We start from the raw sequence: 27,680 nt of genomic DNA, 5'->3' as shown, positions 1-27,680 counted from the left end.
GAACTGGCCTCAACTACCCTCTGTGGCAGAGAGTTCCAGAGATTCACCACTCTCTGTGTGAAAAAAGTTCTTCTCATCTCGGTTTTAAAGGATTTCCCCTTTATCCTTAAGCTGTGACCCCTTGTCCTGGACTTCCCTAACATCAGGAACAATCTTCCTGCATCTAGCCTGTCCAACCCCTTAAGAATTTTGTAAGTTTCTATAAGATCCCCTCTCAATCTTCTAAATTCTAGAGAGTATAAACCAAGTCTATCCAGTCTTTCTTCATAAGACAGTCCTGACATCCCAGGAATCAGTCTGGTGAACCGTCTCTGCACTCCCTCTATGGCAATAATGTCCTTCCTCAGTTTTGGAGACCAAAACTGTACGCAATACTCCAGGTGTGGTCTCACCAAGACCCTGTACAACTGCAGTAAAACCTCTCTGCTCCTATACTCAAATCCTTTTGCAATGAAAGCTAACATACCATTCGCTTTCTTTACTGCCTGCTGCACCTGCATGCCTACCTTCAATGACTGGTGTACCATGACACCCAGGTCTCGCCGCATCTCCCCCTTTCCCAATCGGCCACCATTTAGATAATAAACCTACTAGAGAAGTTTAATTTTACTGAAAATACAGGACTTTTACATCAATAACACTGTAAATGTTTAAATCATGGATAAAATAAAATGGTTTACCTGTTGATGCACTAATATATCATAATATACTCACATGTGCACCCAGGATACTCTGTAGCCTTTTTCTCAAACAGAGCACGCTTCTTGTCCCTATTGCGATAATCCTCTGGATTTATCATAGAGGATTTCATTTGACTGATACCACTCTACAAGTTCTCCCTCTTGCTGCCTGTTGAAATGAAATGGTCTCACTTTATTCCATCTTCCCTTACTGAATGGTGCATCCATGTCTGAAGATGTTTCACACACAGCTACCTGGGAACAATCTGCAGATTTTCAAACTCACTGTTCCCCTGCTCCAGGGAGCCCAAAGGCAGTGTTTCCTTCTCCTGTGGCATCTCCTGTTGAATCTCCTCCTACCTCTCCTCCTCCTCTTGTATGACCAAAGCCTTCATGGCAGGTTTTTTGTAAGGCTCTGCTCTTCCCTTGCGTTGCACTTTTCTGGGAGCCATCTCTAGCAAGCTTCTTCTCAAAAAAATTCACCAGCAATGAGGTGAAACGCCCTCGATTGACCCAGGTCACGTGCTGATGTTGAAATCACCTTTTCTTTACTCACCTTTTTTTTTCCTCTGTCCAGCTGCCGAGTTCAGAGTGCCCGTGAGTTAACACGGTAGACTCAAGAGTCACTAAGGTAAACTTAAGTGCAACTACGTTCTTACAACGAGTTTAAATGTTTCAATTCCTAACCCCAAGAGTAAATTTCACTCGTGGAAAACATGTTTGAATTTCTTCAAAAGTTGACAAGTTTCACGGGTACCTGCCGTTAGCGCCACGAGTCTCTAAGTTGCGTCCACGAGTTCCGACATTCCAGCTACGTTAATTGTACGTTATTACCATGAGTTTTACCTCGGGGTTCCTCGTAGGTCAACTCGCACCGGATTTCACTTCTAACTCTCCTCCCACGGGCTAGAGCCAATCAGTGCTTTTTCCTGCTTCTCTTACTGTTGCTTCAAAATCCACGGGAAATCTGAATGGGGACATCACACCAGGTTCATGGAGTGCTGTAAGACAGGCTGCACCAATGTTGGCACGAGGCACATTGCAAGGAAACACCAGCAACAAAAGAGCCAAGGGGCAGATGGACCATCTCTGTGTTTACTACAACTCCGAGCGAGGCAATGTACCCTGGCAGAACGACATCTGCTGAAGATCAGCAGCAAAAATCCCACACCACAAACAGAGGACCACCACTGCAGGAACTGATCTAAAAAAAGGAGGATCTATGTATGTTAATGGAGGATTTTTCTATGTGAAATTAGTTATACCGTGATAATAATAATAATAATACCTCACACATAGGATTTTCTTTGAAATGTCATAATTTTAAAAGCGGTTAAATGCCTTTGTCTGCTTTATATGACGTTTCATGACACATTTTGCAAATCAATGCAGTTCAATGTCTGTGTGTTTTATTTATCTAATAAATCAAGGCTTTTATATGTGAGATGCATTCCATGATTAGGTGTGGTTTCCATATGTGAGATCAATGCCATGATTAACTAACTGCGTTTTCCACTGCACAAAAAGGTTACACTGAAGTTTAATAATCAAGTTGTAGGTGAAGTTATTTGCGATAAATACAAAGGCCCATGAATTTATAAGAACTAATTTGTTTATTTAGTGCAAGCAAACAAATGACGTATTGAAAAACAAGAAACTAATTTTTAATGTGAACACAAGTCAACAGAATATTGTTTAATTAGTGCAAGCAAACAAATGACGTATTGAAAAACAACAGGAAATAAAATTTTAATGTGCAACACAAGTAAACAGTATAATGAATGTTGGTTAGAGAGCATCATTCTTTACGGCCAATAAGCACTGGCATTCCTCAATCAAATAGTCGGAGAGATTCAGGCTCAAGTTGGCACTTGTGTTGTAACTCTCCAATCGCGCCGAGAATTCTGTTGATCCGAGCCTATCCATGCCGGATGCCACATGATGTGGCATTGAGCTGGCTGCCCTGACGTTGGGCGGGCCTGCCATCCATGGGTGTGCCATAGGCCGGGATCCCATCATTGCCTGTGGGCAAAGCACATAAACGTATCAATATTTATGGGAGCCAAACAAATCATATAAAACAAATCCCAACCTTTCACAAGCTGTGTGTCACAGACAATCCTGAGTCAGACTAAAGACTCAGAAAGGTTTCACAGTGTACCTGGTGAGCATGCTGTGGTGCCATCATCCCCATACATTGGCGGAAAACCGGGGGGGGGGGGAGGGGGGATCCAGAGAACCTGCCTCCACCGCCCTCTGAGGCAGAGAATTCCACAGACTCACCACTCTTTGTGAGAAAAAGTGTTTCCTCGTCTTTGTTCTAAATGGCTTATTACTTTTTCTTAAACTGTGGCCCCTGGTTCTGTACTCCCCCAACATCGGGAACATGTTTCCTGTCTCTAGCGTGTCCAAGCCCTTAACAATCTTATATATTTCAATGAGATGCCCTCTCATCCTTCTAAACTCCATAGTGTACAAGCCCAACTGCTCCATTCTCTCAGCATATGACAGTCCCGCCGTCCCGGGAATTAACCTTGTAAACCTACGCTGCACTCCCACAATAACCATATAACCATATAACAATTACAGCACGGAAACAGGCCATCTCGACCCTTCTAGTCCGTGCCGAACACATAATCACCCCTAGTCCCATATACCTGCGCTCAGACCATAACCCTCCATTCCCTTCCCATCCATATAACCATCCAATTTATTTTTAAATGATAAAAACGAACCTGCCTCCACCACCTTCACTGGAAGCTCATCCCACACAGCTACCATTCTCTGAGTAAAGAAGTTCCCCCTCATGTTACCCCTAAACTTTAGTCCCTTAATTCTCATGTCATGCCCCCTTGTTTGAATCTTCCCTACTCTCAGTGGGAAAAGCTTTTCCACGTCAACACTGTCTATCCCTCTCATCATTTTAAAAATCTCTATCAAGTCCCCCCTTAACCTTCTGCGCTCCAAAGAATAAAGCCTTAACTTGTTCAACCTTTCTCTGTAACTTAGTTGCTGAAACCCAGGCAACATTCTAGTAAATCTCCTCTGTACTCTCTCTATTTTGTTGACATCCTTCCTATAATTAGGCGACCAAAATTGTACACCATACTCCAGAATTGGCTTCACCAATGCCTTGTACAATTTTAACATTACATCCCAACTTCTATACTCAATGCTCTGATTTATAAAGGCCAGCACACCAAAAGCTTTCTTTACCACCCTATCTACATTAGATTCCACTTTCAGGGAACTGTGCATAGTTATTCCCAGATCCCTCTGTTCATCTACATTCTTCAATTCCCTACCATTTACCATGTACGTCCTATTTTGATTTGTCCTGCCAAGATGTAGCACCTCACACTTATCAGCATTAAACTCCATCTGCCATCTTTCAGCCCACTCTTCCAACTGGCATAAATCTCTCTGTAGACTTTGAAACTCTACTTCATTACCCGCAACCCCACCTATCTTAGTATCATCTGCATACTTACTAATCCAATTTACCACACCATCATCCAGATCATTGATGTACATGACAAACAACAGTGGACCCAACACAGATCCCTGTGGCACCCCACTCGTCACTGGCCTCCAACCTGACAAACAACCATCCACCATTACTCTCTGGCATCTCCCATTCAGCCACTGTTGAATCCATCTTGCTACTCCACCATTAATACCCAACCATTGAACCTTCTTAACCAACCTTCCATGAGGAAGGTTGGTTCTTCAATAGCAAGAATGTACTTCCTCAAATTATATTGTTGGTCTGCACAGCTGCCTTTGGGCACAAAATATAATATTTTAATCCATGAAAAAAATGATGGACCTAATACTTTACCTCTCTTGATTGGTTCATTAATTCCCTTAACGTTCCAACTATAAAATGTAATTCCTTCATCCCTAATTTTCATATTAACATCTTGCATCTTATGGTTAAGGTGGTCGATAAAAGAGCAAATGGTTCAGCACACTAAACCCGACATTAGCCCCCTTAGATCCTCTGTCCTCCAGTACATCTGAGAGATTGTTTGTGTCTTCCTTAGTGAAGACAGATCCGAAGTACCTATTCAACTCTTCTGCCATTTCCTTGTTGCCCATAATAATTTCACCCGTGTCTGCCTTCAAGGGATCCACATTTGACTTTGCTACTCTATTTCCCTTAACATATCAAAATAAGCTTTTACTGTTCTTCTTTATATCCCTGGCCCACTTCCCTTTGTACTTCATCTTTTTAGCCCGTATTGCCCGTTTTGTTTCCTTCTGTTCTATGAAAGTTTCCCAATCTTCTGGCTTCCGGCTATTCTTTGATGTGTTATACATCTTTTCTTTCAGTTTTATTCTATCCCTAACTTCTCTTGTCAGCCACGGTTGCCTCCTACTCCCCTTAGAATATTTCTTCCTTTTTGGAATGAAATGATCTTGCGTCTCTCGGATTATGCCGATAAATTCCTGCCATTGCTGTTCCATCGTCATTCCTGCTAGGATCCCTTTCCAGTCTACCTTGGCCAGCTCCCCTGTCATGCCTTCATATTCCCCTTTGTTCAACTGCATCACTGCCACTTCCGATTTAACGTTCTCCTTCTCAAATTGCAGATTAAAACTAATCATATTATGATCACTACTTCGAGTTCTCTTATCATATCTGGTTCATTGGACAACACTAAATCCAGAATTTCCTTACCTCTGGTCGGCTCCATTACAAGCTGCTCTAAGAATCCATCTCGGAGGCATTCTATAAACATTCTTTCTTAGGGTCCTGAACCAACCTGCTTTCCCAGTCTACCTACATATTGAAATCCCCCATCACCACAGTGGCATTACCTTTGTTACATGCCAGTTTTAACTCCTGCTGCAACTTACACCCTACATCTGGTCTACTCTTTGGGGGTCTGTACATAACACCAATTAGTGTCTTCTTGCCTTTACAATTCCTCAACAATGCACAGTGATTCTACCTCATCAGTCCCTATGTCTTCCTTCGCAAGGGACTGAATTCCATCCCTCACCAGCAGAGCTACCCCCTTCCTCTGCCCACCTGCCTGTCCTTTTTATAGGATGTATAACCCTGAATATTAAGTTCCCAGGCCCGATCCTCCTGCAGCCACATCTCAGTAATCCCCACAGTCATATTTACCAACCTCTATCTGAGCCTCAAGCTCATCTACTTTACTTCTTATACTTTGCGCATTCATATACAATACTTTTAATTCCTTAAGCATCTCACCTTTCACATCGATCCCTATTACACATGGCCATACTCTCCTATCCCTTTTGTGAGCTTTCTTTCCCATTAATTCTGGGGTCATTTACCATCCCTTTACTCTCTTTCCCTTTAACTCCGTCCTCGACTACCCCATTTGACACCACCCCCTTTATTCAGTTTAAAACCACCTGTGTAGCAGTGGGAAACCTACCTGCCAGAATGCTGGTCCCCCACCTGTTAAGATGCAATCTGCCCCTTTTGTACAGTTCCCCCTTACTCCAAAACAGATCCCAGTGATCTAAGTATCTAAATCCCTGCCCCTTGTACCAGTTCCTCAGCCACATATTCAGGTCCCGTATCTCCCTGTTCCTGCTCTTGGCAGCAAGAGGAACTGGAAGCAAACCAGAGATAATAACACTGGAGGTCCTGCTTTTCAGCATTTTTCCGAGCTCTCTAACGTCATGCTGCAGAATATTCATCCCCTTTTTTTTGACATAGTTTGTGCCGACATGCACTACGATTTCCGGCTGTTCACCTTCGCCCTTGAGGATTTTCTGCACTCTGTCCATGACATCCTGGATCCTGGCACCAGGAAGGCAGCACATCATCCTTGAATCCCGTCTGTTTCCGCAGAAACCCCTGTCTGTACCTCTCACAATGGAGTCTCCAACTACAATGGCGTTGCCTGACGTTGGCCTCTTTGGTTTTGACTCGACAGCCTTTTTTTGTTTCGCAAGCCAGTCCGCTGCTCAGTGTGATAACGTCTTCTGTCCCGACAGCTTCTAAGTGGGTGAACCTTTTCACAAGAGGTACAACACCCGGGGATGTTTGCATTCCATGTTTCCCTCCCTTTCTCACCGTCACCCACCTTCTCTCTTCCAGTACCTCTGGTGTAACAATCTGATGGGAAGCAAGATGGGAGATACATTTGGGAACATTTTGTTCAGTTTAGTTTTTGAGTAATATAATCTGTGTTGTATTTTAAATTGGATTAGAATACGTCTTACATTAATCGAACAATTATGTACATATAAAATATATTTTTTCCATCTGTCTTTGGAAATTTTTACGCTTAATTCCTGTTCCCACTCTCTTCTAATTCGATCGAATTTCTATATACAAGAATGATATTAAATTATTTGACTGCGTTTCTATTCATACCTTCATCTAATATGTCTGGTAACAGTTTGGTATTTGTGGGTATATGCTTTCAAATAATCACGAATTTGAAGATAACTAAAATATTGGTTACCTTTCAGATTGTATTTTAATTGTAATTTCTGAAATGATAAAAGGTTTCCCATTTCGTACAAATCTCCAATCTTTTTAATTCCTAGTGTTTCCCAATGAATAAACGTTTTATCTATAATGGATGGTTTGAACGACGGATTATTAGCTATTGGAAAAAGAAGAGATAGATTTCTTAATTTAAATTTTACTTGTCTCCAAATTCGTAAAGTGCTATGAATAATCGGGTTTTTCTTGTATATCGTATTTTTCAACTTTATTGGGGAGAGAAGGATTGCGCCTATGTTAAAAGGTGAGCAATCCTCTCTCTCCATTACTAACCAATCTACCTGTTGACATGAATTGTCCAGCCAGTGAATTATATTTTTTAAATCAAAATCTTTTTTATTTAGTTTTCGGGACATAACAAAGTGCAAAGTTGTCCATTTGTTACAGACAGAGTGTACGAAAAGAATAAATAAAAAACAACTTATGATAACATATAACAAGACAACAACAATAAAAGAAAAATGAGATACCAAAATAATCCCTACCCAGTCACTGCCAGTGAGCATATGCAAAAATCAGCATGTCACAACAATAATCCACGATAAATGAATGGGTATACTGTTACTGTTAAACTGTGCTTGGTGATCAAGTATTTACAAAGCCTGGAATTCATTTAAAAAAGGTCCCCACGCCTTCTGAAATCTTCCATTTGAATGTTGAAGTGAGTACCTGATTTTCTCGAGCTTTAGACAGGACATAATATCTGTCAGCCATTGAGTATGAGTGGGCGGGGTAGGTTCCTTCCACCTGAGCAGGATTGTTCGCCAGGCCAGAAGAGAAGCAAAAGATATAGTGCGGCGTTTATCTGCAGTTAATCTATCCTCCTCACCAGTGACCCCAAAAAGAGCGATTAGAGGCTTTGGTTCCATTTTGATGTTTAACACCTGGGATAATGTATGAAAGACCTCTAGCCAGAACTTGTTACAGGGTTTTACAGGGTTTCCTTTATTGTCATTCAGACCGAAGTCTGAATGAAATTTCATGCCTGCAGTCATACATACATACAATACAATAAAAAACAACAATAAACACATATTAACATCCACCACAGTGAGTCCACCTAGCACCTCCTCACTGTGATGGAGGCAAAAAGTCTTAGGTCTGCAGTCTCTTCCCTCCTCTTCTCCCTCTGCGCTGAGGCGATACCCCACCGGGTGATGTCAAAACAATCCTTGCGAATCAATTGCAAATCAATCACCGCGGCCCGGGGTGGTCGAAGCCGCCGTCCACCAGTCCCGCCGACGCAGCCGCTGGCTTGCAGCCGAACCCCGGACTCAGGTCACCGCCACCAAAAAGCCGTCCCAGCCACCGGAGCACCGTTCCAGCCCCGAGCCGGATCGCCCTAACGTAAGTACCGTTCAGTCGCGCGCCAGGCCGCCCCGACATGGGCGCCGCTCCTCCCTCAGGCCGGGCTGCCCCGACATGGGCGCCGCTCCTCCCTCGGGCTGGGCCGCCCCGACATGGGCGCCGCTCCTCCCTCGGGCTGGGCCGCCCCAACATGGGCGCCGCTCCTCCCTCGGGCTGGGCCGCCCCGACATGGGCGCCGCTCCTCCCTCGGGCTGGGAGCGCCGTACCTCCCCGAGCTCAGCCACTCCGACGGGAGCACCATTCCCCCCTCGTACTGGTCGCCCTCACGGGATCGTCACAGCCCCTCACGGAAGCCCTGTTCCAGCACCGAACCAGACCGTCCTCACGTCAGCGAGCTCAGGGCGAGTCCTGGCGGACTCTGCCTCCTGAGCCTCGAGGTCGCCAGCTCCGCCATTAGGCCTCAGGGCAGACAGAGGCAGAGAAGGGGAATACGACCAAAAAAGTTGCATTCCCCCGCAGGGAGAGACAGCAAGCCCCGTTTCAACCCCCCCCCCCCAAAACACAAACTAAAAACCAAAAACTAGACTAACCAAAACGAAAAAAAACAACACAAAAAAAGCAAAAACAAACGGACTGCAGGTGAGCCGCTGCTGCCAGGGCAGCGCCGCCACTTTTTTTTTTTCAAAATAGACTTTATTCAATTGATAAATATATACAATTCCTGAACCATTCAAACAAACAAAATTCATCCGACATTTTCGGCGACTATACAAATTTTTCCAATACAATTTTTTTACATTTGTCAAATTTCACCAAACAGTCCCCCACCCGTGCCACTCTGTGGCCCCTGTCCAAGTAATAAATATATACAGTGTTTACACAGTGCGTAAATTCCATCTGACATTTTCATTTCCACAAAAATGTCCCCCACCCGTGCCACTCATGTGGCCCCCTGGCGTGGGATACCTTCCCTTAATTTAATTTGAGGGGCGTCTCCACCATACCGTGCCCCCTATGTCCAACAGCGGAAGGACCCTAGACTGTGGCCCTCCCCCACCGAGCCTTGGCATTGGCTGCACCAACCTTCAGCGAGTCCCTTAGCACGTACTCCTGCAGTCTGCAGTGGGCCAGTCGGCAACATTCCCTGACGGACATCTCGCTCTGCTGGGAGGTGAGCAACGCTCGGGCAGACCAAAGAGCGTCTTTCACCGAGTTGATGACCCTCCAGCAGCACTCGATGTCAGTCTCTGAATGTGTCCCTGGGAACAGTCCGTAAATCACAGAGTCCTCTGTGACGGAGCTGTTCGGGATAAATCGTTCCAGGGACCCTTGCATACCTCTCCAGACTCTTTTTGCAAACTCACACTCTGCAAAGATGTGGGCACCCGTCTCCTCTCCACCGCAACCGTCCCGGGGGCAGCGTGCGCTGGTAGTGAGGTTCCGACGGTGCAGGAAGGATCTAACTGAGAGGGCTCCCCTCACCGCCAGCCAAGCCAGGTCTTGGTGCTTGTTGGTCAGTTCTGGCGATGAGGCATTTTGCCAGACAAGCTGGGCAGTCTGCTCTGGGAACCACGCCACCGGATCCATCGAGTCCTTTCCCTGCAGAGCCTGCAGGACATTCCGTGCTGACCACTGCCCGATGGACTTGTGGTCAAAGGTGTTGGTCCGGAAGAACCTTTCCACAGACGACAAATGGGGCGGCAATGTCCAGCTGACTGGCACATTGCGTGGCATCTGCGCCAGGCCCATCCTTCGCAACACCGGGGACAGGTAGAACCTCAGCAGGTAGTGACACTTGGTGCCCACGTGCCTTGGCTCTACACTCCGCCTGATGCAGCCACACACAAAGGTGGCCATCAGGGTGAGGGCGACGTTGGGCACGCTTTTACCCCCGTTGTCTGCCGACTTGTACATTGTGACCCGTCGCACCCGGTCCATCCTCGACCCCCAGATGAACTGGAAGACGGCCCGGGTGATCCCCGTGGCGTAGGAGGGAGGGACAGGCCACACTTGTCCCAAGTACAGCAGCCCCGAGAGCACCTCACACCTGATGACCAAATTTTTTCCAGTTATGGAGAGGGAGCGTTGCCTCCACAGCTCCAGCTTCCTCCCCACCTTGGCTATCCGCTCCAGCCAATTCTTGTTACTCGCCTCAGCCCCCCCGAACCATATCCCCAGCACCTTCAAGAAGTCAAGCTTGATGGTGAAGGGGATGGAAGATCGGTCGGGCCAGTTGCCAAAGAGCATGGCCTCGCTCTTCCTGCGGTTCACCCTGGCTCCCGTGGCCGACTCAAACTGGTCACAGATGCTGATCAATCTGCGGACCGACCTTGGATCCGAGCAGAAGACGGCGACATCGTCCATGTACAGGGAGGTCATTACTTGAATGCCTCCACTGCCTGGCAATTTCACTCCTCTTATGCTCGCATCCTTCCTGATGGACTCGGCAAAAGGTTCAATACAGCAGACAAACAAGACAGGAGAGAGAGGGCAACCCTGCCTGACTCCAGACCTTACAGGGAAACTGTCTGATTCCCACCCATTGATTTGGACTGCACTACTGATATTGGTGTAGAGCAGTTTAATCCAATTTCGGATTCCCTCCCCAAAACCCATTTTGGAGAGCACGTCCCTCATGTACGTGTGCGATATCCTGTCGAAGGCCTTCTCCTGGTCCAAACTGACTAGGCAGGCATCCACCCATCTGTCCTGCACGTAGGCAATGGTATCTCTCAGCAGCGCTAGGCTGTCTGAGATTTTCCTGTCAGGTACAGCACAGGTTTGGTCCGGGTGGATTACCTGTCCCAGAGCAGACTTGACCCAGTTGGTGATGGCCTTAGACGGGATCTTGTAATCTACATTCAACAATGTTATGGGTCTCCAATTCTTTATATCCTTCCTCTCCCCCTTCTGCTTGTAGATTAGGGTAATGCTGCCCTTCCTCATGGAGTCTGACATGCTGCCTGCTAGAAGCATGTCGTTGTACACTTCCAGCAGGTCCGGGCCCACCCAGTCCCACAGAGCCGAGTACAACTCGGCCGGTAAGCCATCGCTTCCGGGAGTTTTACTCGAGTCAAAGGAGCGGATGGAGCCAGTCAGCTCCTCTAGGGTCAGTGGTTGGTCCAGACTCTCCCGCTTGCTGTCCTCCAAGACCTCCGTGATAGAGGACAGGAAGTTCTGGGAGGCGGTGCTGTCTGTGGCCTTTCTGTCATACAAATCCGTGTAAAAGGATTTGCAGACCCTCAGCATGTCTGTCTGCGAGGATGCTACCGAGCCGTCCTCCTCCCTAAGGCTGTTGATCACAGAGCTCCCCCTGTGAACCTTATGGAAGAAGAAACGTGAGCACGTCTCATCCTGCTCCACATGGCGGACCCTAGATCGGAAGATGATCTTGGAGGATTCAGACGTAAAGAGCCGAGCTTGCCAGTCCTTCACCTCTCTAAGTTCCTCCCTCACATCCACCCCCCTCGACTGCAGAAGGAGCAGTTGTTGCAAATCTGTCTGGAGTTGACACAATTCCCTCTGACTCTGTCTTGCTTTCTGAACCCCTTTGGCTATGAAGAACCTCTTAATGGTCTCCTTGGTTGCTTCCCACCAGAGTGTCGGGGAGTCAAAGAGTTCTCCAACGTTCTCCAACATGCGTAGTCCCTCTTTAGCTCCTCAACGTTCTCTGGGGTCAACAGCTTCACGTTTAACTTCCACGTCCCTCTGCCTGCCTTCCGGTCCTCCTGTAGGTGACAGGAAGCCTGAAGGAGGCAGTGGTCAGAGAAGAACACCGGCGTGAGGTCGATGTGCGTCACCGTGACGGCCTTCGTGGTGAAGACGAAGTCTATCCTTTGCGTCTTTTACCATTTCCATCAGGAACTTGGACGTGATGTCCAGTCTGTTGTCGGCACTGCCGGATCGTCCAGCCGCATCAATGATGCAGTTGTAGTCGCCGGCCAGAACAAGCAGCCGGGACGTGGCCAACAGCACTGGGAGCTGCTGGAGAACGGCCAGCCGCTCGCTCCGCACGGGTGGGGCATACACATTAATCAGCCGGAGCGGAGAACCACGGTACATAACATCCACCACGAGGAGACTCCCCGCAACCACCTCCCTGACCTCAGTGATAGCGAAGTTCCCTCCCCGCAGCAAGATCCCCAGGCCGGAAGCACGACAGTCATTGCCCCCCGACTACACCGACAGTCCGTGGGGCCACCATCACGACCACCTCCGATAGCAGCGGAGGTGTGGCAACCCGCACTCTTGAAGAAAAGTCACATCTGCCTTGACCTTGGCCAGGTACTGTAAGGCATTAACACATCGCGCAGTGCTCTTCACACTGCGCACGTTTAAGGATGCCAGTTTCAGCTCCATTAGAGTCACTGACCATTTTCATGTTCCCTCATGCCCACCGCTTCAGTGAATTGGCGCACCTGTCCTGGGCTCAGGTACCCGCCCTCCTCAACGAGTTGGGTTTCCTGTGTCGTAACCAGAGGTGTCGTTGGGGGGGGGGGCTGCTCGTTTTACCCCCTTCTGGGTGCGCCGCTTCCCCCGTCTCTCGTGGCTGGGGCACGGTGACAAACTTACTGCTCCCGGTTGCCCGGAGCTGGGGCCCATCGGCCGCTACACTGCTCCCGGTTGCCCGGAGCTGGGGCCCATTGGCCTCTACAATGCTCCCGGTTTCCCGGAGCTGGGGCCCAACGGCCACTGCACTGCTCCCGATGCCCTGGAGCTTGGCCCCACCGACTGCTGCGATGATCCCGGTCTCCAGGGCCTGGGGCCCAACGGCTGCTGTACTGCTCCCGATGTCCTGGGGCTGGAGCCCCTCGACCGCTGCTCTGCTCCCGATGTCCTGGGGCTGGGACCCCTCGACCACTGCTCTGCTCTCGGTCTCCTGGTGCTGGTGAACAATCGGCATGGACCTTCTCCTTTCCTCCCCGGTTTTCTTCTTGTGGGGTTTCCCGGTCGCCTCATCCTCCGACGAGGAGAGGTTGCTGCCTTCCGTCAGGGAGAGAGACCGTTTTTTGGGGGGTTTTTTTGCGCTTGCCAACCCCTTCTGGCCTCTGCTCCTTGTGACCCTTCTGGTGTTTTCCATGCTTCACCATCGTCCAATTCTGCTCTCCCCCCTCCTCCTCCTCCATTGACTCTCCCTCCTGGGCTTGGTGCTGGAGTTCTTCTGGCACTTGAGGGCTCGAGGTGGTTGGGCTGTCCTCATCCCTATTTCCCCTTTCTGCTGGGGGCTTGGCAGTGGTAGTGGGTGTCTCACCTGCCCTGGGGGTGCTGGAAACCGCCCCTCTTGTTGCCTGTGCGTATGAGCAGGCTCTTTTTGGGCAGGCCCTGTAAAGGTGGCCTCCCTCCCCACACAGGTTGCAGTTCTTGCTGGCCTGGCAGTCTTTGGTCTCGTGGCCCTCCGTTTTACAGTTTTTGCAGACCACTGCAGTGCATTGGGCCACCACATGCCCAGGTTTGTTACATTTTCTGCATAGTCTGGGCTGCCCCACGTAACTCAGGTAGCCTCTGTTCCCTCCAATTGCGAAAACCGAGGGAGGGTGGAGGAGAGCTCCTTCCTTGTCCACCCTCAGCTTTACCTTGACCTGCCGCTTGCTCGTCCAAATCCCATGCAGGTCCTTTACGTCCACGCAGTTCCCTGCTCCGTCGACGTAGCGAGCAAGGAAGGTGAGGACATCCACTACGGGCACATGTGGGTTGAACATGTGCACCGTGATCGTCCTTTCTTTTTGGTTTGGGAGGGTGAAGAGCGGCTGTACCTTTAGTAAGGACATCGGAGCTTCGTTCCCCTTCTCCTGCAGATCTTTCATGAACTTTTGCCATCCTATCGGAAGCACAAAGGTGACATCGAAATATCCATTACCCGGGAAGCCCTGGAGGCAGTAGATATGTGTGGGCTCAAACTTGCAGGTCTCCAGCAAGACCTTCTTCACAAACGTATCTCGACTGAAGGGCATCCCCTTCCTTGAGGTCTGAGGTCCTTCACACTAATCCTCAAGGTATTGCGGATACCCTGTCCTCTCGCTCCAATTGCAGCTGTATTTGCTACGATTTTACACAGCAATCTGCAGCTCTTGTCCTTAATGGACCGCCAGGACTGCTCTAACAACAGCAGATAGCCCTTTCACTGTTCTGATAAGAACAGATGTTCTCTTTTGTAAATTTTGATAGTGCAAAGGTCCAAATTGGATAGCCGGAAATGCTGCTACCATTTCCCCAATTACTGCTGCCACTTGTCGAATAGTTGTTTTTTTGTTAATCTTTAAGTTATTGCATGATTGTCCTAATGCAATCATCTTTTCCCTTGGCAGGGTAATAGTCATTTGGACTGAGTTAATTGTGAAACCCAGGTAGTCCATTATCGTGGATGGATTTAACTTGGATTTATCTGGATGTAAGACGAACCCTAGTGCTTCTAGCAGCTGTTTAGTAGCTGATACTGCTGCTACAGCCAATTCCATAGTTTTCCCAACTATGAGGATGTCGTCCAAATATGCCATGACTATATGATTATGTTATCTTAATATTGCCATGGCTGGTTTTAATATTTTAGTGAATAATCTTGGGGCTGAAGTGAGCCCATTACGCAGTGCTTTATACTGCCACAGCTCCCCCATCCAGATAAATTTAAGGTATCTGCTATAATCCTTATGTATAGGTACCAGATAGTAAGCATCTTTGAGATCAATGCTTGCCATATAGTATCCTTTGGAAATCAGTTGTCTAGCAGTCACAAATGTTTCCATTTTGAAATGTATATACTTAACAAAATTATTCAGGGATGTTAAGTCAATGATGATGCGACATCCACCATCTTTTTTAGTTTTTGTAAATATGTTGGAAACAAATTCCAAGGGCTCATGTTTGGTCTTTTCTATGACCCCTTTGTTTATAAGTCTCACCAGTTCAGCTTGTCCCTCCTGTTGTTCTTTTTTGGAGAGAAAAAATACCCTTTCGGGCCGGTGTTGAACTGGCGGTGTTTTTGAAATAAATTCAATTTTATATCCTCCAATGCTATTGAGTATATATTTATCATTAGTGATCAATCCCCATGCTTCTTTAAACAAGTGTAACCTTCCTCCTGTTAGTAAGGCACCCTTATTCTCTGTATGCTGGTAGGAACCAGATCCACCTACCTCCATGGTTATTGACGACTTTGTGATTTCTTTTTCCTTAGAGCTTTGCCTTGTCGACGTGCTGGCGATGTTGGGGGGAGGCGCATTTTCCAGGGGGTCCGCGGCGGGCCCTGACCTAAAAAAGGTCTTTGGGGATATTGCGGCCCCAAGCTTCACCAGTCCCATGTTCCAGACGTCGGCTGGTGGATGCCGTGGTGTGCTGCCGCTTGGGTATGAGAATTGATCTTGGCTTGCTCGTCGCTGGGCCTGCCCTCATGAGGCTGAAGGTTTTGGATGCCTCTTCCATATCCTTCAGCTGTTTGTTAAGGTCGTTCCCAAATAATAACGAATCTGCCTCCATAGCTGGAGCTTTGCACAAGCCAGCAAATTTTGGGTTGAGGGCAGGTCTTATGTTTTCCCTCCGGAGGTTGTTTAACTCAAACTGAGTTGTACACATCAACACCAGCACATCCTGCTGGTGTGTACTCATCTCCGTAGTCTGCACGCAACGAGCAAAGGCTGTGATGGCCGCCGTCAGGAGCCGAAGTATCCGCTGGAGCTTTATTTCTTGTGCCCGTATTGGGCCCCCCACATTTCCCCAGATTTGACTGTTGAGGCTCTTGACCTTAAGAGCCTCGCAGTTGTCTGGCGCTGTGTGTTCTTCCAGTACTTGGGCGAGCACCTTCTCCTGTAGAGGCTTATTAGACAGGTGGTTTATACTAGCCGCCATCCTCGGCTCCAGAGGTGCTCCAGCCCGTGGGGTAGCTACAAAACGATCAACAATACCCAGCAGCTGTTCCTGTTCCTGCACACCCGGCACATTCCCGATTCCTTCCGCCTGCCCCTTTTCCAGACCAGCCCTGCCCTGGTCACCAATGCTAGCCTCCAGTTCTTGATCTGAGGTAGCAAAGGGAAGTGCCGGACTCGACACTATGGAGGAGGCGCCTGTCCTGTCTGCCCGAGAGCGCTGCTGTTCCCGGTAGACCATCCCCTCCAAGAGCTGCTGAATGCAACTCAGGCAGTTGTCTCTCCTCCGTTTTGGGGAGGACATTTCCCCCTCCGACGAGTCGGAGTCGACCGGCCGATTTGTTTTCCGGGTTGCTTTCCCAGCCCGCCGTGCAGGCTCTGGCGTGACTGGGTCCGGCTCGGTCTCAGGGATTGCAAACCGCTCAACGAGCGGTGCTACCGCCGGTTGCTGCCCCGCTGGAATTGGCTCCTCTGGTGGAGTTGGAGCACGGGCAGTTTTTTGAGAGAGCTTCCTGCGTTGAGACATTTTTTGCACTGCAAAACACTAACGCCAACTCTCCTCCGGTTAGTCCCAACGCACCGTCCACTTACCTGACGGTCCGTTTTAAAGTGCAGCTGGAGAGCCTGACTCCAGCTGCCGCCGCTGTTGCACTGCTGGGCGTAATGCCGCGCCTGCGCCCTGAGCGGGCCTCTTCACGAAGTCACTCACGTGACTCCGAAGTAAAATAAGTTTTGTGCCTGGACTTAAAAGAGTCGATGGAGGGGGCAGATCTGATAGGGAGGGGGATGCTGTTCCACAGTCTAGGGGCCGCAACAGCAAAAGGTACGGTCACCCTGAGCTTAAGTTTAGATCGCGGGACAGCCAGGTGCCCCAAGTCAGACGACCTGAGGAACCTGGAGGTAGAGTAAGAGGTAAGGAGGTCTGTGATATAGGGGGGAGCAAGCCTGCTTAATAGACGAACAGGAGAACCGTAAAATCAACTCTGAACCATACTGGCAGCCAGTGGAGAGAGGCCATAATGGGGGTAATATGGTCCCTCTTCCGGGTACCTGTCAGGATCCTGGCTGCGGCATTCTGGACCAGTTGCAGGCGCGACAGGGACGACTAACTGATCCCAATATGCAGTGGCGTAGCGTGGGGGGGGGGGGGGGGGCCGGGGGGGGGTGGGGATAGAAGGGGCGGGGGGGGTGGGGGTAGGGAGGCGGGGGGAGCGGTGGGTGAGGGGGGGAGTTACCTGGGGCTGTGAGTATAAAAAATAAAATTAAGAGGCCCGGGGAGCTGTTGGAGCGAGGAGGGATTACCTGGAGCTGTGAGTATAAAAACAGCGCTGGCCAGGCCGCCGCTGCCACCGCCCCAGCTCCGAGTTCTGGTCTGTCCCAGCCGCCGCTGCCTCCCCCCCCCCCCCCCCCCCGCCCTCGCCCCCGCCTCGCCCCTGCCCCCCCCCACTAATGAGGAGGCGCAAAACTTTAAACTGCCCCGGGCGCTCAAAACGCACCCTACGCCACTGCCAGTATGCAGGGAGTTGCAGTTCTCCAGATCTTTGAATGAGAGGAACGGTTTTAATTTGGAAATGGTACGAAGCTGGAAGAAACTGGCTTTTACTACTGAATTGCAGAATCAGATATCACACCTAGGTTTTTGACACAGGGTTTGACGAGGGTGGATAAGTTGCCAAGACTGCAGGTAATGTCGTGGTTTTCAAGACTCAAAGTTAGGATAAGATGACACAGACACGAAGAATTCTTTAAGAAGATGAAAAGCCTTTATTTGCAAACAATTTGGCTTGGAACATTCATGGCAATTCTACAAATGTTCTCTGATTCATAAATTCAAAAAGCTGTTTATTACAGTTTCAGTCTATCTTTGGCTGCTTGGCATGCATGTTTCACTAACCTTAATCTCTAACTGTCCTTGCCCTTTACCTCTAATCTCTGAGTCTACTATGGTGTTCTTAGCTAAAGCAAAATAATAAATAAAAAGCAACTTGTTTGTGTGCCTTGAAGTCTGATCACATAAAAATAGCTGACATTTGCGAGCTTTAATGTTTTAAATATATTGGTAAAATTAAGAAGTAACATGTTTCTTCTATATACATTCTATATAACTTCTATAATAATCACTTTGATGGAGTCAGGGGGACCAAATAGGATGACTTCAGACTTGTTCTCATTCAGCTGTAGGAAATTCTGTGCCATCCAACATTTTATGTCCTCATTTTATGTTCATGAGAATGATTAAATTTGACTGATTTCAAGGTGGGATAAAGCTGTGTGTCATCAGCATAACAGTGGAATGAAATGTTGTGTTTTTGGATGATTTGACCGAGGGGAAGCAAGTACATAGAGAAAAGGATGGAACCTTGTGGGACCCCGCAGGAGAGGCTCGCTATGGGAAGAGGAAAAATTGCCTATGTTGACAGAGAAGCTCTATTTTTGAGGGAGGATGTGAACCAGTTCAATGCAGCGCCATCTACACCAACCCCAAACTGGAGACGGTCAATTAAGATGTCGGAAGGTTTTTGTTTGAACACAATCCTCCACACATTTCCTTATGAAGTCTGTAACGACTATGGCGTATTCATTCAGGTCCGTTGCCGATTCCTTGGACATTGCCCAGTCTACAGACTCCAAGCAGACCTATAGAAACATAGAAACATAGAAATTAGGTGCAGAAGTAGGCCATTCGGCCCTTCGAGCATGCACCGCCATTCAATATGATCATGGCTGATCATCCAACTCAGTATCCCGTACCTGCCTTCTCTCCATACCCTCTGATCCCCTTACCCACAAGGGACACATCTAACTCCCTCTTAAATATAGCCAATGAACTGGCCTCGACTACCCTCTGTGGCAGAGAGTTCCAGAGATTCACCACTCTCTGTGTGAAAAAAGTTCTTCTCATCTCAGTTTTAAAGGATTTCCTCCTTATCCTTAAGCTGTGACCCCTTGTCCTGGACTTCCCCAACATCGGGAGCAATCTTCCTGCATCTAGCCTGTCCAACCCCTTAAGAATTTTGTAAGTTTCTATAAGATCCCCTCTCAGTCTCCTAAATTCTAGAGAGTATAAACCAAGTCTATCCAGTCTTTCTTTATAAGTCCAGTCCTGACATCCCAGGAATCAGTCTGGTGAACCTTCTCTGCACTCCCTCTATGGCAAGAATGTCCTTCCTCAGATTTGGAGACCAAAACTGTACGCAATACTCCAGGTGTGGTCTCACCAAGACCCTGTACAACTGCAGTAGAACCTCCCTGCTCCTATACTCAAATCCTTGTGCTATGAAAGCTAACATACCATTCGCTTTCTTCATTGCCTGCTGCACCTGCATGCCTACTTTCAATGACTGGTGTACCATGACACCCAGGTCTCGCTGCATCTCCCCTTTTCCTAGTCGGCCACCATTTAGATAATAGTCTGCTTTCCTGTTTTTGCCACCAAAATGCATAACCTCACACTTATCCACATTATACTGCATCTGCCAAACATTTGCCCACTCACCCAGTCTATCCAAGTCACCTTGCAGTCTCCTAGCATCCTCCTCACAGCTAACACTGCCCCCCAGCTTCGTGTCATCCGCAAACTTGGAGATATTGCCTTCAATTCCCTCATCCAGATCATTAATATATATTGTAAATAGCTGGGGTCCTAGCACTGAGCCTTGCGGTACCCCACTAGTCACTGCCTGCCATTGTGAAAAGGACCCGTTTACTCCCACTCTTTGCTTCCTGTTTGCCAGCCAGTTCTCTATCCACATCAATACTGAACCCCCAATGCCGTGTGCTTTAAGTTTGCATACTAATCTCTTATGTGGGACCTTGTCGAAAGCCTTCTGGAAGTCCAGATACACCACATCCACTGGTTCTCCCCTATCCACGCTACTAGTTACATCCTCGAAAAATTCTATAAGATTCGTCAGACATGATTTACCTTTCATAAATCTATGCTGACTTTGTCCAATGATTTCACCACTTTCCAAATGTGCTGCTATCCCATCTTTAATAACTGACTCTAGTAGTTTCCCCACTACCGATGTTAGACTAACTGGTCTGTAATTCCCCGTTTTCTCTCCCTTCTTAAAAAGTGGGGTTACGTTTGCTACCCGCCAATCCTCAGGAACTACTCCAGAATCTAAAGAGTTTTGAAAGATTATTACTAATGCATCCACTATTTCTGGAGCTACTTCCTTAAGTACTCTGGGATGCAGCCTATCTGGCCCTGGGGATTTATCGGCCTTTAATCCATTCAATTTACCCAACACCACTTCCCGGCTAACCTGGATTTCACTCAATTCCTCCAACTCCTTTGACCCGCGGTCCCCTGCTATTTCCGGCAAATTATTTATGTCTTCCTTAGTGAAGACGGAACCAAAGTAGTTATTCAATTGGTCCGCCATATCCTTGTTCCCCATGATCAACTCACCTGTTTCTGACTGCAAGGGACCTACATTTGTTTTAACTAGTCTCTTTCTTTTCACATATCTATAAAAACATTTGCAGTCAGTTTTTATGTTCCCTGCCAGTTTTCTTTCATAATCTTATTTTTCCTTTCCTAATTAAGCCCTTTGTCCTCCTCTGCTGGTCTCTAAATTTCTCCCAGTCCTCCGGTATGCTGCTTTTTCTGGCTAATTTGTACGCATCATCCTTCGCTTTGATACTATCCCTGATTTCCCTTGTTAGCCACGGATGTACTACCTTCCCTGATTTATTCTTTTGCCAAACTGGGATGAACAATTTTTGTAGTTCATCCATGCAGTCTTTAAATGTCTTCCATTGCATATCCACCGTCAACCCTTTTAGAATTAATAGTAAGATTAAACGAGTACTTACCAGTATGAAGTTTGATCTGTATTTTATGAGGAGTTACGATGAGGGATTACGTGAAGAACCCGCCCAGTGCGCAGTTGCGGCATACTTCGAAGCAGCGGTGTGGAATCACAGGATAGACACAATATTTGAAGTAACATAGTAAAGATCAGTGAGACATCAGTTTATTAGTTTGATCTATATATTGAGGGTGGGAGCGGAGGGCACGTAATCCCTCATCGTAACTCCTCATAAAATACAGATCAAACTTCATACTGGTAAGTACTCGTTTAATCTTACTATTTTACTTCGGAGTCACGTGAGTGATTCCGTGAAGATTTCAAAGGTCTGTGATTTCAAACCGTGTAACAGTTTTTATTTCACTCACTGCCGAAGTTTTTGAGGGAGGAAGTGTTATCGTAATCAACCAATGGATCTGCTTTCTGAAGAAACAGAAAGGTATTTGTTAACAATAACAACATAAATAGCTCCCCTGAGCTTAAATTAAATATTTGCAGTTTGTAATATTCTTCCTGCAATTAAATCAGGTTTATCAACGGTTTACAATAAAAAATGTTCTGAACGTCGTTTCCCTTGACCATCCTGCCGTATTGAGAATGTGGTCAACCGGGATGTCCATTCGTTCAGCCGCTGATATCAATGCTGCCCTAGTGGAATGGGATTTAAATGTATTATTATCTATTGCGGCAGCTTTCAGTACCTGTTTGAGCCACCTTGAAGTGGTTTGGCTCGTTACCCCGTCTTGGGGTTTCTGTGGTTGACCCGTAGGCTTTCCTCTCCCTCCAAGATTGTGGGTTGTGTCTATATATTGTTGTAGATGGGTCACCACACTCAAACTGGACTCTGGTGGGTAGGCCCGGAATCCCACCAGCGAATTGGGTGTTCCTGGTCCATATAACCATGTAACAATTACAGCACGGAAATAGGCCATCTCGACCCTTCTAGTCCGTGCCAAACACATAATCTCGCCTAGTCCCATATACCTGCGAGTTAGGTTTTACCAGACCTAGAATGATGAACGTGATGCGTCTGGGGTAATCACCATGTTATCCAGTCTAGTTTTATGGAGTGACTGGACTCTGAGCGTATACGAGAGCCATAAGCATGAGCGTTTTTAACATAGATTTGAGCAAGACTGAGAGATCTGGCTGGTGCCATTCTCTGAGATATGTCAATATCACACCGATATCCCATACATGGGTATACCTGGGTTTTTGGGGCTTATTATTATAATTGCCCTTCATAAGTTTATCTTCAGTGGATGGGATCCCATGCTCTGCTGTCCTGCTGTTTTTAGATAAGCAGACAAGGCGCTTCATGCTGTATTTACGGCACTGTAACTCACCTTTTAATCATGGTGTAGATGGTCCAGGAACTCCACTACGTCAGTGGTTGAATAGTTTGGTATGTTGTCCCTGTGTCGTGGCAGTATTTTTCCCATGTTTCTCTTGGTGACTTCGCAGGGATGCCGACATGGTGGTAATGGTTCATTTGGATAATCCCAGTCCCTGGTAAGGTCTATTCAAAACCTACACCCAGGAGTTTGATGTTTTTATGGCATGGGTGGCTTATGCCTGATACTGGGTTGAGTCAGCAACCATGGTCCACTAGGGAAATCCGTAGGTGACTCGCCCACCATGTCGTGATGAACTGGGAACCATGGCTATGTAGGCCGGTCGGGCACGTTCAATATCCCGGAGACAGATTCCATCTGTATTGCAAAGTGCCCGACTGATGAGGCAGAAAGGAGGAAGGCAAAGCAGAAATTCCCCCTTCCAGCGCTTAGGCATCTATCGCTGCTGCCTCCGATCTGGTTCCTAAGTCACATACATAGGTTACTGGCGATTCCGTCTTGTGCAACCAAATTGATATCTGGCGTTCAAACTGCTTAATACCTTTAGCAGATATTTTGGGTTTGACATCTATACAATGTTATCATAAATTTTCCCCCGTGACGTGGTGTCTCCCACTGTGTTCTAGCTTCCTAGGAAATAGGCAGCTGATAGTTAAAATGTCTTTTGACACACCATTGCCAGATCTGTTTGACCAATTTGTTGCACGATAATGATTTTATGCTCCCCATATGGTTGATATAAGCCACCACCATAGTATTATCAATCCGTAACCGCATATGTACGTGCTGCATTTGAAATGCATATGCTTTTTAACCCAATAGGCGATCACCAATCCCAAATAGTTGATGCCCGGTGTGTGTAGTAACGATGATTCTGAATTGGTCCATCTGTTACCTGTGCTGGATATGGAGTTAGTTGCTCCCCAGCCTAAAGTACTGGCATCGGTTTTTAATAACCAAGTTAGGATTGGTGATAATAATAGGGCTGAAAACTATGCCAAACATTGTCTGCCCACCACTGTAATTGTGATATAGCTTCAGTGGGTACATTCATGATTTGATTATAGTGCCCGAGCACCTTGGCAAAGTAACAGTCATATGGATAGAATTGATATTGAAGCCCAGATAATCCATGGTAGTTAACGGCTTCAATTTTGGTTTATCTGGGTGTGGGATGAACCTCAGGGCTTTAAGGAGCTGTTTCGTAGCTAGAACTGCTGCCACAGCTAATTCCTTTGTTTCCCCTAATATGAGGATATCATCCAATATATGCCATGATTATGCTTGTTTTCTTAATATTTTCATGGCTATTTTTAATATTTTTGTAATTAGTTTAGGGCTGAGGTTAGACCATTGGGAATGCTCTATACTCACATAGTTGCCCTAACCGGGATGTCCATATCCAGGTAAATTTTTAGGTATCTACAATGATCCTAGTGTATGGGTATAAGATAGTATGCATCTTCCATATCAATGCTTGCCATAAGGTATCCTTTGGAGATCAGATGTCTGGCAGTGACAAAAAACGTCTCCATCTTAAAGTGTATATACTCAACAGATTTATTTAGTGATATTAGGTCAATGATGATGCTACATTCACCATCTTTTGTAGTTTTGGTGAATATATTTGATACAAATTCCAATGGTTCATGTTTGCTCCCATGATCCGTTTTGTAATGAGCCTTTCTAGTTCAGCTTGACGTTCTCGCTTCTCTTTCTTAGAGGGAGAAAATGCATTGCTGAACTGGCGGTAATATGCCCAATTTGAATTCAAGTTTTTATCCACTAATACTGTTGAGTATATATTAGTTATTTGTGACAGCACCCCATGCTTTTATCAACAAGTGTAAATGCCCCCCCCCCGCAGTTAGTAGAGCACCCTTATTTTGTGTAAACTGGGAGGAACCAGACTACCTACCTCCATGTTCATTGTTTTTTCATGAAGGCTTAGTTTTGCTGGTATGCTGGTGCTGTCGGTGGGGCGGCGCATTTTCCCACGGCTCCGCTCTGGGCCCCTGTCTAAAAAGAACTTTGGGGGTAATGTGAGGCGGTCGCCAGGCTTTCACCAGTCCTTGATCGATATTTGCTGGTGGATGCCGAGGGGTGCTGCCAGCTGGGTGTTGGATGCGATGTCCTGCTCGTTCCATGGCCTGCCCTCATGAGGCGCACAGGTTTAGCTGCCTCTCTTCCCGCAGCAGCGGTTTGCATAGCCCCGTATATTTGGGGTTGAGGGCAGGTCTTATATGCTCAAATGTCAGTCGAGTATCCCAAATTTGGGAACATCTTAGGCGTCAGCACACTCGAAGTGCAACGGGATAGCCTCATCCTGGGAGAACCACCTTGGTGATCATGGCGTCTCGCCTGCCAGGTGAGTATGATCCGTGGAAACGAGCAAAAGGCGGTGACATCTCGACCCTTCTGTTAGGAGCTTCAGAATTCGTTGCTTTTAGCTCTTGTCTGCGAGTCTGCTGACCCAGCTGCCTGCAGATTTACCTCTAGAAAGGCCTACTCCTGCAGGGCTTTGTTGGGAAGATGGTCGCGTGGAGGAGCCATGTAGTGGCCCACGACACCCAGCAGCTCTTCCTGATCCTGCTCCCCTGGCATACTCCTGTTCTCGTCCGCCTGCCCAGCGTTTAAGCCAGCCCAGCCCTGGCCTCCTTAGCTAGCCTCAAAAGAGGGAGCAAAAGGGTGTGCTATAACTTGGAGGAGGCATAGCTCAAACTCCGTTGTCGTATCAATCCCTCGACAAGGGAGATGGCTAGTGCAATAGCACTGGGGTAGGAGTGTCAGCTCCCTTGGCATTCAGCCAGTGACCCCTCGTTTTCCTGGAGGTTTTGTAACTCCATGACCTCCTCTGGCTTGGGGAGACAGACATACTTGTTTTTGCTGTCTCCAGCCTGTTCCAGTGTTGGAGGAAGTTGGTTCCTGTAGAACCTATATTTTTGGTAAGGTTTTTGTCTTACCTGTAGTTAGAGGCTGCCTGCCGTTTTTCAGGCGGCATTGTAGCGGTTCCGGGCGGCGATTCTCCTTGTCAGGAGTCTGCAGGGCTGCCGGTCGGGTTTTTAAATTTCCCTCCGGTCCGCTGCTGTTAACCAAACAGCTGTTCAGCGGACCGGCATCAGCGCAGCTCCCCGTCAGCGGTCCCCAGCGTGTGCGGTCCCGTTTGCGCCTATCCCCCTCCACTGTCGGCTCCTTCGCTGGAGTCGAACTGTTAAGTACTGGAGTCAGATACTTAAATAACCATCGAGAAACCATCAGGTAAAACCAACGTGCCTTTAATCATGGTTTCAGAGGGGGAAAGGAAGAGAGAGTGCTCACACTACCACCAGGGCTTTTATACTAAGCAAGCCCCCTTTGGTGGCTACCGGTATTACAATAGGTGTATGATATCTCTTAAAGGGGCATACACCACAATCCTCCCCCTTTAAAACCCTTAGTTTTACACAAAAACTAAGGGGAAAAGTACACCATACCTACAACAGATCATATAATAGATGACAAAATTACATTATCACCTTATATTTTGCAAGCACAATATAATAACACCATCACCAATACGTGAGGGAAAAAAAAAAAAAAAAACAAACACACACAGGAAACATCACTTAGTCAGTCCCGTATTCAATGTCAAAGTTCATCAATCAACCTCTGTGGCGGCCTTGATATTCTGGTTGAGCGTCAATCCAGATTCTTCAGGCGAACACCGCACTTCCGAGCTAGGGAACACCTGTTTTGGTATTGCAACCACCTGGTCAGGAACCTGTACTGCTACTTTAGCTTGTGAAATATCCAACGAAGGCATAGGTGCTTCTTTGGCAGCTAGAACAGGATAACAAGACATAGGCACAATAGGTTCCAATTCCTTATTCGACCATTGGCCCCCCATTGATACTGGCTGATCCGAAGCACTTAACCGAGGTTCCAGATGAGGAGCAATAGTAGACTGTACGATTTGATCCACATGCCGGCGAATCTGGCCATCGGCCGTGTTGACTGCATACATTAGAGGTCCTTGTACCTCCGCAACAACTCCCGGCTGCCATTTCTGCTTTCTATAATCGCGGGCAAGTACAGCTTCACCAACCTGGAAACTCCTGGTAAGACGTTGAGGTGCACAATGGAACACTTTCTGTTCCACTTGTCTTCTAAGATCAGGACGAACTAAGTCCAATTTGGAACCCAACTGTCTGTTGAAAAACACCATCGCAGGTGATTGACCTGTTACAGCATGAACCGCATTTCTATAGTTGAACAAAAAATTGTCCAATTTATGTTGCATAGGCAGATCCTCATGTTTCATTGCTTTAAGCGCCTTCTTAAAGGTCTGTACAAAACGCTCCGCCAGTCCATTTGTTGCTGGATGATAAGGTGCCGACGTATAGTGTTTAATGCCATTAGCCTTCAGAAACTTCTTAAAGTCTTCAGATACAAATTGAGGCCCGTTATCCGAACATATTTGTTCAGGCAAACCATACCTTGCAAAAATTGTTCGTAACGTCGCAATCGTCTTCTGAGACGTAGTCGAGGACATCTTTATAACCTCTGGCCATTTCGAATGCGCATCTACTACCACCAGGAACATACTCTTGAAAGGGTCCTGCATAATCAATATGAACCCGTTTCCATGGACCAGACGGCCATTCCCATGGATGGATAGGGGCCAATGGAGGTGTCTTCTGCTCAAGCCGACAGCCAGAACAATTTTTGGCCAATTCCTCAATCTGGCCATCAATACCTGGCCACCATACATATGCACGAGCCAGACTTTTCATCTTAGTGCATCCTAGATGACCAACGTGTAGTTCCTCCAAGATTTGTTTATGTAACTTTTGGGGGATCACCACTCTAGAACCACACATCATGGTACCCCTGCACGTAGACAATTGTTCTCTTCTTGCTGAATATTGAGGAAAACGAGAATCTCCTTCCGCTGGCCACCCTCGTACTGTTACATCATATACCCTTGAAAGAGTCCTATCATTCCTTGTCTCACGCTCTATACGTTTGTTATCCACTGGCACCACTTCACAAATGGACATATGAAACAATTCTGCCACATCAGTCATTGGTACATCACTTACAATCGGTAATGGCAATCTTGACAAACTATCTGCATTCCCATGCAACTTTGTGCCTCTATACTGGATGTCATAACGATG

General features: G+C 47.3%; 1 protein-coding gene and 1 pseudogene across 1 annotated transcript; both read right to left on the bottom strand.

Annotated features, from left to right (window-relative positions):
* Window positions 1–3,720: 3,720 nt before the first annotated feature.
* Window positions 3,721–27,331, bottom strand: LOC129693380 (uncharacterized protein K02A2.6-like). The gene is made up of 2 exons (XM_055630214.1): window positions 25,731–27,331; window positions 3,721–3,848 (listed from the first exon to the last, which is right to left on the bottom strand). The coding sequence occupies exon 1, from the start codon at window positions 27,269–27,271 to the stop codon at window positions 26,159–26,161; it is 1,113 nt and encodes a 370-aa protein (XP_055486189.1). The 5' UTR covers window positions 27,272–27,331; the 3' UTR covers window positions 3,721–3,848; window positions 25,731–26,158.
* LOC129693382 (U1 spliceosomal RNA) lies at window positions 24,767–24,897 on the bottom strand (annotated as a pseudogene).
* Window positions 27,332–27,680: the final 349 nt, after the last annotated feature.

This window comes from Leucoraja erinacea, unplaced genomic scaffold (genome assembly GCF_028641065.1).
Source record: "Leucoraja erinacea ecotype New England unplaced genomic scaffold, Leri_hhj_1 Leri_272S, whole genome shotgun sequence".
Taxonomy (NCBI): Eukaryota; Metazoa; Chordata; class Chondrichthyes; order Rajiformes; family Rajidae; genus Leucoraja; species Leucoraja erinaceus.
This window is presented reverse-complemented; position numbering and strand designations above follow the sequence as displayed.